The sequence below is a fragment of the Branchiostoma floridae genome, chromosome 13 (genome assembly GCF_000003815.2).
Source record: "Branchiostoma floridae strain S238N-H82 chromosome 13, Bfl_VNyyK, whole genome shotgun sequence".
Taxonomy (NCBI): Eukaryota; Metazoa; Chordata; class Leptocardii; order Amphioxiformes; family Branchiostomatidae; genus Branchiostoma; species Branchiostoma floridae.
Window position 1 is genome coordinate 981,480 of NC_049991.1, and position 11,105 is coordinate 992,584.

General features: G+C 43.0%; 1 protein-coding gene across 1 annotated transcript in view; it reads right to left on the reverse strand.

Moving 5' to 3' along the window:
- LOC118429299 (axin-1-like) overlaps positions 1-8,163 on the reverse strand; it is a 12,571-nt gene extending 4,408 nt beyond the window's left edge. The window contains exons 1-5 of the mRNA XM_035839781.1: positions 8,011-8,163; positions 5,369-6,354; positions 2,876-3,013; positions 547-655; positions 3-122 (exon numbers count right to left, since the gene is read on the reverse strand). Coding sequence (XP_035695674.1) covers positions 3-122; positions 547-655; positions 2,876-3,013; positions 5,369-6,258 — 1,257 coding nt within the window. The 5' untranslated portion in view covers positions 6,259-6,354; positions 8,011-8,163. The remainder of the gene's footprint in view (positions 1-2; positions 123-546; positions 656-2,875; positions 3,014-5,368; positions 6,355-8,010) is intronic.
- Between the last annotated feature and the right edge of the window lie 2,942 nt (positions 8,164-11,105).

The window sequence follows — 11,105 nt, forward strand, 5'->3', positions numbered from 1 at the left end:
ATCCAGTCGTTCCTCATTCTCCGGTCTTGTTTCACTCTCTCAAGTTTCGCTATTAACAGTTCTGCAAACTTCTTTGGCTCCATCATTTTCATCTCTTTGGGAAGCCTCTGAGTTCTCGGTTGCTGTGATGGGGAAAGACAAAATAATTAAGAATCAAGCTGAACTCTTTGTGTTTACAGAATCTTACTAGGACGCAACAGAAAATCTCTGTGCTGGTTGAGAATACTTTAGATTCCATCCGCAATACACAACAGTATTTTTTTCATTAACTAACATTACAAAATGTAACAGAAAAACTTCACACAGCAAAACCTTGATGCATTACCCACTCAAGGGACTGAGGAACTTTGGTTGCTGGGGACAGGATAGGATTAACTATTTAGAAATGAACGGGACTGGTTCAATGTGGTTTGTGACTGTTACTCGACCAGGTGACTGAATCAATTACAAAGAGACCCTGTATGTGCATGGAGCTACTATTTGTTAACATTGTAATCTATAAACCCTCAAATTTAACAGAAATCCAAGGTGTGGGGCACCACTTACTGGAAATGGAGGGTAGCACATGACGTTGCCGTTGCGCTGGGCGTCTTGTCTCATCCCCTTCAGCTGTCTCCGCCTTCTGTGCCGATGGTTCAGGTTGGGGACCCCATCTCTGTAACACACAGAAAAGGAACAGGTTACTCACAGGAATTTCAGAGATGCGACTTTCTGAACTATTTTCTTTACAAAATGTATGTTACAATGATTTTAGAGCGGATGGTCTCAGAGTCTAGGCTGTCCCGATTACGATTTAATTTCGTAGTGGAAAGAGTGTTCGCGCCAGTTCCCTATTTTGTTATGGACAGATAGATGATCGCAGTGCTTTTGAGTTTGCAGTGAAGCAGCCACTACAAACACAAAACCATCGCAAACATTTCTGCATTTACAGTAACTTGCCAAGTTGTTTGTAGGTCCTATTCTAAGTACCTAAGAGCTTCCTCCCCCCCCCCCCCATCCCCATCTATCAATGTAACCTGACCCAATCCTACTTGCCTGTGATCACATGGTCTGACCCAGGCGCTCTGGTCAAATTCTACAGTCCCAAGTCAACAACATAACCTGCAATCCTCCGTGCCACACAACTGGAGTCTACTTTCACAGGAATTCCCTTCCCCTGACAGTCATTCCCTAACAGTGGAGCAGTGGCCGGAAAACCATCCCTGGGTGCTCTTTGGGCCGTAAAAATTGTCCTGGCTTCCCTTATTTACAGATAGCTGGCATAACTTCCAGTCTCCTGAAGTGCCTCGGTATGTGCACACACAATTTCCGGGGACAATTTGGTGCATGTTTTTACACTTCCAGAGAGGTGAGTAATGCTATCAGTAACCTCTTTGCTTGAGTTGAACTCCCCTGAATTGAAAGTTCTTCTGTGACGGTAATCAACAATAAGTTTAATGAAGGTAAACAACAATTTTTAACTCTATATCCACACACAAAATTACCCCTTGAACTGGTAATACTGTGTTGGAGTGGAAGTGGACAGCTGTTAGTTTCAGTAAAAAAGGAAAGCTTGAAACAGAAAAAAGTTCACCTCTACTGATTCTCTTCTATCTATGCTTCAGTAAATGCAGTGATTTTATTTTGCTGCAAGGAGAACATGGAGGGTTAACAGTGGCTGGGTTCATGGTAGCACCTTATTGCAGTTGTACTGGGGTTCATGGTTAGGAGGTCACTACAAAAACTGTGGAACATAAAATCCACTGCTTATGTGAAATATAGAAAGTTTTCCCTGTATATTGAGTATGGGGGCATGTGTACCATCTAATATCTTACTATCAGCCAAAATTGCAAAACCATAGACAAGTGGTGTAAGTTTCTGACATGTGCAAAAATATTTCTGGTGATCAAAATAAGTACTCTGTGGTTCAAGGCCTCATCCTGCTGCCTGCTTTTTGCACTAATTTGCAGGACTGCTTGGAATGTTGATGAATGGAAAGTGTACCCTCTGCCAAATGAAATCTGGATGTCTGCATGGAGTGACAGAGATCATCATTTGGAACCAACCATTCTATCCAAAACATGGTTACAAAAATACAAGATTTTCTCCTTTACAGGATTTTTTCAATAAATAATTTGCCATGGCAACATATCTGCACCAATGCTTTTCCAGCTTGACTCTTATGATGAAACTTTTTTTCTCTATTTGTCACAACAAAAACTGTCTTTTCAGTATTCCATTGCCATATATCCAATGCTAAGGCACAACACCTTTTCTCAAGTACAAAAAATATGGTAGATGGACAACATAATTATACAGTTTACTTGCCTCTCATTTGGGTTCTATTCAATGGACTTACAATGGAAGGTAACTTCCACAAGCTTCACATCCTAAGTTTAGCCTGGGGGCCAGGGCAGGCTTTGTGGAGATGAAAAGGGCTGTCCTGCTGTGAATAATTCTCCCTCCACCAGAGCTGAGTGCCCTTCCTTTGCACCCTGGACACCCAAGACTGGTGTGTCTTTCACTAGCACAGGATTCACATTCAAATCAAAAGCCCCACTAAGCAACAAACATCCAGAATGCATCTCACAGCATGGTTTGTGAAAAACACATTGCACATCTTTTCAGTTACCCCCTCGTCTCTTATTGGATACAGCATCAACCACAGGTTAAAATAAAACAGAAATAGGGCTAAAGAAAGATGCAGAGATGGTAACAAAAGCTTTTCTGTGGTATGGTGGCATAGTAGTGTGATATCAGGACACCTACAAAAAGGATATAAAGCACACACACATCACTACCAGTGTGTGTGTGCATGTGTGTGTGCATGTGTGTGTGTTTCTGAGCTATGATACTAGAATCAGAGAACCATCCTTAGCATTTAGAGAAACTTACAAGTCAATGCTGCTGTCCGTCAGCGACATGGTGTCATCAGTCTGTTCACTGGACAAGCTCTGGATCTCAGAATCATTCGCCGATGTTGCAGGTGCGGGTGCGTACGTCTGGTGATACGGGTTCCCTCCTCTGGTCAATCTACATTGAAAATAGAAGTACAACTTTAATTCCAGTGTATATTTTTGCATATATGACCATAACATGTGTATTTCAGCAGGTTTTACACCACAGTAAAAAGGTGTGCAATCACATTGACTAATGACGATGATGACAAAGGTGTGGTTAAAATCTTCTTAAGTTATTTCCTTCCTTTAAACCTAGCACACGCAAAAAATGAAAGACTTTGCTGAAATTTGTAAAAAGTAAAATATGTAGATAGTACTAAGTATACCCATTTGGGTTAAGATTCTGATACAAAGTTTTAGGCAGTTGAGCAGTAAGTGATTATATAGTTGGAAAAGCACTTTCACTAAAGGAGAGGGGGGATATATGACTAGGTTTCTACCATGTCCCAGATTTATTTGCTAGAATATGGAGCCTTGGTCTTATGTCTTCTATAGGCCCACCCCTGCACACAGGGTGCCCAGTTTGAATGTCTGTCTAAACAAGACTGATTTGTAGTTTAGGTGCAAGGTTTGGCAGTGACGTCACAGCCCGCATTCTCACCACTACAGGAACACAGATTGGAAGCAAAAACAGGACCACAAAATTTCCATTTCTTCATAATTTACCAGGTAGAAAAGGCTAAGAAAAGTGTTAAAATGAGCGCTTTTGGGCAAAAGCAGTGATTGTTTATTATCCAAATTACAAATATTTGTTGGTGTCTGTCTGCAAACCGCAAACAGAGGGTGTTGTTCATCTCCAAACAACCACCACTACAATACCCCCCTGACACTTTTATAGACCTTGGGACGATGAGTGGCCATGTTTACTGGGCTGACTCCCCTCCTGTGAGGTTGAATAGGGCAGCCAGTCCCTTTCCTCAGGAAAAACCCAGCGGCTCTTTGGTGACACAAGGATCCCATTAGCCAAAGCAGGTTTCCCCACTGTGCCCCCCAGACTGATTCCACCCCCAGGCCATACAAGCTATGGACACCACATAGGACCCTGTGCCGCCCGCCACCACACAAATTAGCTCCAGATTTGGTATGCATGACTGTAGACAAGTACTTTTCTCAGACAGGAACCTTTCCTCTCAAGCCCTTTTGCTGGCCTCTCACACTTGAATGCCACACAAAGACTTCTGTAAGCTGCCTTTACTTGATGCAGTTGTAGGCCACAGATTCTTACATCATTATCTAGATTGACCTTTGTTTTACATGACTGATAAGGTGTCTACTTTATATGTGCCTCCAGGGAGCAATTCAGGTAACTAGAAACTTTTGCTGGGCAACAAAGCAAGAATTTTACAGTATCTGTACATCTCCCTACCTTCATCTGAAACACACACCTTTCTAAGTTTCTTTTGAAGTATTTTCAAATTCAACACATTTCAAATTCACGTGCAGAAATAATGAGCAAATGTCCAAAAATTTGAAGGGTTAAGAGACACAAACGTTTATCTAAACTGAAACATCAGGCATTGAATATTTATCAATGGCCCTCAGTCACTGATATCTGTTTGTTGTTTGTGTAATCAGATTATCTTTTCTTGTCATGACAGAAAGATTATATCCTATCAAAAAACGTTGATTTCATTGGGTTAAAAGACTCCAGCAGAAGGGAGTGTTGAAATATAGTGTGTAGTAAGAAGCAAGGTGTTGAGAGTGTAGGGGGACTACAGACAGCACTGTCCTGGAAGATATACCCAAACAAACAAGGCTCCCAGGATCACCCCAATCTCTTACTGTAAATGCATTTAAGTTTGCTGTGATTAGCTTTCGGGGCAGTGTGAAAATGGGAGTATTCGCAGTAGCGCCATAGACTGTAGTCAAAAACTATAATGGAAAAATTTTCACAGTGGTTTTAAGTTTGCGGTGAAGTGGCCACCATTAAAACCGAGAGCATAAAACCACCACCAACATTTCTTCATTTACAGTAAGCGATCTGGTTGAGAACACTGGGGTAGGGATACCTATATCCTGCACTGACAAGAACAAGCTCTACTTGTGTATGTAGTAATGTGCAGAGCTACATTCAACTGAATTTGTCTTTACTAAATGAACAAAACTCAGACAGTACTACAGTACCCTTGCCTGGCTAACAGAACCCTTATGAAGGGTCAGTGTTTAGGTAAGACTACATCTTAGTTTCTGAACAAGGTGGAATTTGGATGGACAGAAAGGCCATTCTTTCATGGCTTAGCCCATGTGGATGCTTATGTTATGCCCCCATGTATGCTGGCCACACTGGCTGACCATTGACTAAACAGTTCTGTGCAACCATGCAGCACCAGGCATGGATAATGAGACTACCAATACTTGAGCTGCAATCTTCACCACTACTGTCTACTTCATAGCAGTAGGTAAGATTATGAAGAAAATAAGTGCATACCTTTCTCTGTCTCTGCTCTCACTCCTGAGCCTTATCTGTGAGGTAGCAAAAAGGTGTTCTGCCGTCAGCGGAAGCGTCGTCCGCGTCTCCATCGTGTCTTCGGTACTAAGTTCGACATTTTCATGTAGCGTTGGCAAAGGAGCCAATATGACTCCCGTTGTCAAGTTTCCCACATTACCGGACGTGTTCGCCAGTTCCGTCACTACTTGGTTGGGCGAGACTTCCCCACCATTTCTGCAGTACTGAAGGTAGATGTCACTCTCCAAGAACATTCTGTATGCATTTTCCTCCATGAACTTTTCTATTTCCAACTGGGCCTGGTCAAATATGGATATGTCCAATGGCTTACAATCAATATTTTTGGCTAAGTACTGTTTTGTCCCAGGCTTTACTCTATGAGTGAGGGTCCCTCTTCCTTCTTTGATATACTTGGTGTACACAATATTTGCTAGTCTCTGTGTTTTGTCGTCCTTGGGATCCATCTTTTTAAAGCCGTTGACAGCAAAGTAGAATTCCAAGAGATGTTTGGAGTCTTCATTCTCCAGGTATAACTTAAACAACTGGCTACCATCCTTGTCTGACAGCAATGCTTGCAGGTTTTCTGCCCAGCGTAGATACGGTGGCGTAGGTGATGCACTCCCTTCTGGTTCAAATCCCAAGTCACAGTTTGTCCGTCTGGGCGTACCCGCTGACGAATGCGAGTAGTCCGACTTTGAGTAGTCTGATTTTGTGGAGTATTCACTCTTTGTGTTGCTGGAGCCACTGTGCTGGCTTCCATGGTTGGATTCGGTTTCCTCGCCTGGTACTGGCGGCCGTGCACTCGTGGGTAAGTCCTCGGTGAACTTGCTCCCCCCAGTATCCTGGAGGTATTCCTGTACACCAATACTCATGGTGGGTGGGAGGGGGGCACTACAGTCCCTACTCAACAAAGTTTCACCATCCAGGGGAAAGTTGGCTCACTACACTTGCTCCAAACAGATTTGTTCCTGAAATTATACACAACATAAATGTTAACTGATTGTATATAAGAATAAATGAATAATACACAGTTACTCAGGGGATGTGCTTTACCATACTATTGTGTTTTCTTCTTTCAGTATAAAAAGTCAACATGGCTTATTTTCAACACCACCAGTTATCTACAACATACATGAGGCCCTCTTACATACATTATAGTGACTATAATCTTAACTAATTCAACGGTAGTACTTCGTGATTAAGAGACATAGCCAACCCTACACAGTGGCTCTAGTTGTGAGGATTTGAATTTGCGGCTGGATGAAAATAGACATGCATTGCATTTTCTTTCTGTCGGCGGCAACCAAATGCCCTCTAAATGAGTCTACCACACAGAGACATTTTTCATGCAAATGTTCCTGACAAGCGGCAAACTAAAGCACAACAAACGCCACTGATATTCAAATCACACCACTCACGGACTACTTTGCGGTAGAACAAAGTCGGAACAATGTCACAATTATAACACTGTATATAAAAGGGTAGACCCCCTCCCATTGCCAATCAAATATGCAAGAAAACACATTGGCTTGGTGAATCCATCCTTTTTAATATATTTTAGAAACTGAAATGAAAATATATTTGCTGGTCCAAACCGTTCCTCCTCCCATGTGGGGGTGTTGTGTATTTCAGAGGTCATGTATTCCAAATGCAATCCTTGCTTTTGAAACGGATCTGTTTTGAAGGGACCGAGTGCTGGGGGTCATACCGCGGGTCACGGACATTTCGCACGCTAAAATCCAGCCCCATGCCTCTCTCAGGCAGAGTTTTCCAATTATTTCCATCACACCACACAGTCACTATTCGCCAAGAAGTGTATTTTTTTGCTTCCTATCTAGACAACTGTGATTGACTAGCAGTTACGTCAGGGAATCTAAGCGTGCTGCTGACTAAAAGCAACCAGCAGAACCACGTTATAGGCATACAAATTTAAGTTAAAATATTAATAAAGGGTTGCAAAATTGATATAACGAGGTCTAAAATGGGTGAAGGGTTTACTAATGTGCAGGATTACTTGCGAAATACAGGAGAGGGCGGGCGCCAACGTACACAGCGCTGCCGAGCCGTGCCACACGCGGCGGACCCGCCAACGGAAAACCCTTCCCCAAGCGTCAACATTTTAGGTCTTGGACCCGTCTCTGGGTTTCATTGTAGCAAATCATATACAGCTATGGGCAAACTGTGGCCGGCGAACGGAAGATTACTGAGATACGGGGCCCCGTCAGGCTAGGAATGCCGTGTGCATGTGTGTCTCTAGCGCTAAAACGGCCCAACTAGACTGCAATCAAATTTGCACAGATAAAAGACTTGCCCCCGCGGCCCCTCCACCACAACACACCGAGTTCTCTCGGCCTTCGCACCAACTCTGTCCCCCAAAATCCATCTCCTGACCCACAGAAGGCCTACAAACAACCTTCTGCTATGCTACTATCACAAACAGTTGGAAAATGCAGCGGAGCTGCGCTATTTTTAAAAGGCAACGGCAAGCCATATTAAGATAATAGGGAATCGAGTTTACCTCTCGAGCCTGGGCTGATCAAACAACGACTAGAGCGATCTAGCTCGCCAATATGGCGCCATGTTGCCTCAGAATCACACAAGGAACATTCGACCATCCTACTAACCTTCATAATTCGCTGTATATCCATTCCATGGCGAGGAAAAGGTAGAATTTGGAGCGTTGTGGAGCGGGGAAGTTCAGCTTGCTGGTCGGCCGCACAGATCAAAGCACATGCCGCCAACTCCCTGGGGCCGTGACGTCACCCTGTGTACTGAGCCGCACCAATCAGAATACAGAACTAAGGGTTCAAAAGATTCGGGCCGCGGGGGTGGACAGGACTACAGCTTACACTTAAATAATGAAATTCATCGCCATTATACCAAAAAAAAAATAAAATTTACCAAATCTATTTATTACATATGGTGAATTGATGATTAAAATGGAAAATGATCGACATTTAATCACAAAAACATTCTTTGACGGCTGTTTCGCTTACAAAGTGGAAATTACATGTGCTTTACGTCTGAAATCGAACAGTGTTACAAAAAACTTTATTTTCTGAAGCTTTCTTGTACTTTTCGTAGTTATCTGATTAAAGAAATGTACCATGGGTTCACTCAGAAGAGGTCGGTACCGGAAGCAGTGATTGTTAACCCAGCCGAATGCCAGGCTCACCCCTCCGCCGAAATGGGTTGTCTACACACAACAAAAAGTAGCAATTATCGACTTGAGTGGGGAGAATTCGGAAGCCTTTGAAGACCAGCGCCCTGTATTTTGATACACTTATATCAATCACAGATGGCGGGCTGGACAGCAGCACTCGTATTTCTTTGTAAATTACGTCCGTTGCGTCGTCGTCAAAGTGTTGTGTGGTGTCTTTAGGCCTTGTAACTCTGTTTGTTAGGAGACCGGGGACGGTACGGGCGCTGTGCGGGGCCTGACTCGGAAGTGGCCCTATCAGCAGTACGCTGAATTGCCAGCATATAAATTAAACAATGTCGGTTCGATTCATCCTTTTGAAGTGGGTCGCGGTGCCGAAACTCAAACAGAGAGAAAGACAAACCGGCTCGGTTCGCGGGCCGCCTGCCTGCGTTGCCGGGTGTATACTACAGTGGGCCCCGCCTGTTTGAGTGCCGCGGGTCGGGGCCATTGAGCCACCCGTCGGCACACTGTACCCGTCTTCCCGCCACTGTAACAGCTGTAGAGTTGGCGGGATCGCCGTGCCAGATGGCGCGGCAACGGAACAGAAATGGACGGAAGCCTTTTCTACTGGAATAGTGTAAAATGGTTGTGTGTACATGTAACTCTATATGGAAAGGAACGTCGAAAATCCTTTTAACTGTAGTATTTTACCTATCTATTCATTGCTCTTATTTTTTTTCGTTCGTCAAAATTAATGTAATAAATACATGAATTGAATCAAGAACATGTCCGGAAATGTGTTCATATACTGTGTAAGCTTATTTAGAAAAAAAAGTAAAAATAAGTAGTTCAGAAAGACTTGACCCGCCATGTTAGACAGATCTGTGCTATTTTTCACACATACCATTCGACAAAAGACTGGCTGACACGAAGGTGCCAAGAGCATGGATCTATTTTCACCTGGGCAGTGATTGTTTTACACAGTTATTCCCTGCGGCTTCGCACCTCATCATTTCCAACCACATTCAACTGACCGCCGGAACAATGCAACAAAATAACCGCGGCCGTAAAAACGTTCGTGTGTGAAATACACAAGGTTATAACCAAGACACTCCAAATTCTTTTGTTTTTAATAGAAGTAATTCTAGTATCTCTAGAACTAGTAATTCTAAATATATAAAGATTTTTTTAGAGTAGAGCAAAATCTTTTTAAATGTAGAAGTAGGTTATTGATGAGATTGAAAATTCTTGCTTTAAAGTTTTGAAAGAAAGTTCAAATAATACATGTCACATCATGGCATGCGTGCTTAGATCTTGCCTTGTGAGAAGCACAGTGTTTTATCAAGTTAGCCACTTGCTTGGTCGGATCTGTGTACAACACATTGCTTACTGCCTGCCAACAAAAGGAGCGGAACCAACTAAAAATTTGCCTAAATCAGGGCTAAAAGAACAAAAGAAGGCGGTCCTTTGATATGATTCGCGACGGAGCGTCAAAATGCGGGCAATTCCGCCTGCGGCGCTTAGCGCAAAACGCGGACAAGCGGCCAAACTCCCATCTGGGCCGGTTGTCATAAAGGGAAAACACCTTACAAGCCATTAGGTCTGTTGTCTGGTGATAAAATCAGAATAGGTTCGGGGCGAGCGTGGTTCTTTGTGTACACATACTGTTTCGGTGGTTCTCATGGGCAAATGAAAATCATTGACCAGGAGACATTTTCGGACAATGTGTAAGGAAAACATGGGGCGGTCGTCAAAAACTGCCTTTGATCAATGAGTTTTTAACCTCCTTGCTTTGATGAATAATTTAGACGTTACTTGGCAAGGCCAAAGACAGATATCAAAAGAAACGATGCCGACTGACATACCAGACAGACTACTTCTACCCCACGTCTTACTTGTAGACAAATTTCTCAGAAGTCGCTCTCTTTCTGCAGCATCGTTGAAAGTGGAAATAATCTTGATAAATTAAATTGAGCCGTTAAAACGGCGCAGTATTGAACAAGTCGCACAAGGATTCCTGATCATGGTCTTAGCCCTAATTTGGGGGGTTCCAATAAAATAAGGAATATCCTCATGCGACTTGTCTCTGGGCCGTTTTTAACCGCTCAAAGTATGAAATAATGATGTAAATGTGGGAATATAGTGCATTGGATGTCAGTATTATACAGATTGCCTTATCCAGAATATTTCCATTTTTAGCGCTGCAATATTGCTTAGGTTGCCTTTAATTCTCCTAAGGACAGGATAGCCCAAGAAGATATTATATTATGATATTATAAAGTTACATGAATTTTTGGTATGTGGTGTGGAGAAGAGTTTGGTCCCCTACCATTAATGTTTGTTTCTCAGAGAATATAAAATCCCATTATAGTTTGATTCTGAGGAGCTTGTACCATTGAAGGAGGTTGTCCGTCTTTCAACCTCATTGCTTTCTAGCCTCCTTCACCGGCGTCTCTGGGAAGCTTGGCAATTTTTTTTTTGGGGGGAATTTTTTTGGGGGGGGGGGGGGGGGGGTAGGTCGATTCGCGATTTTTAACCGGGAATATTATGCCGGGAAAGGAATATATGCCGGGAAAC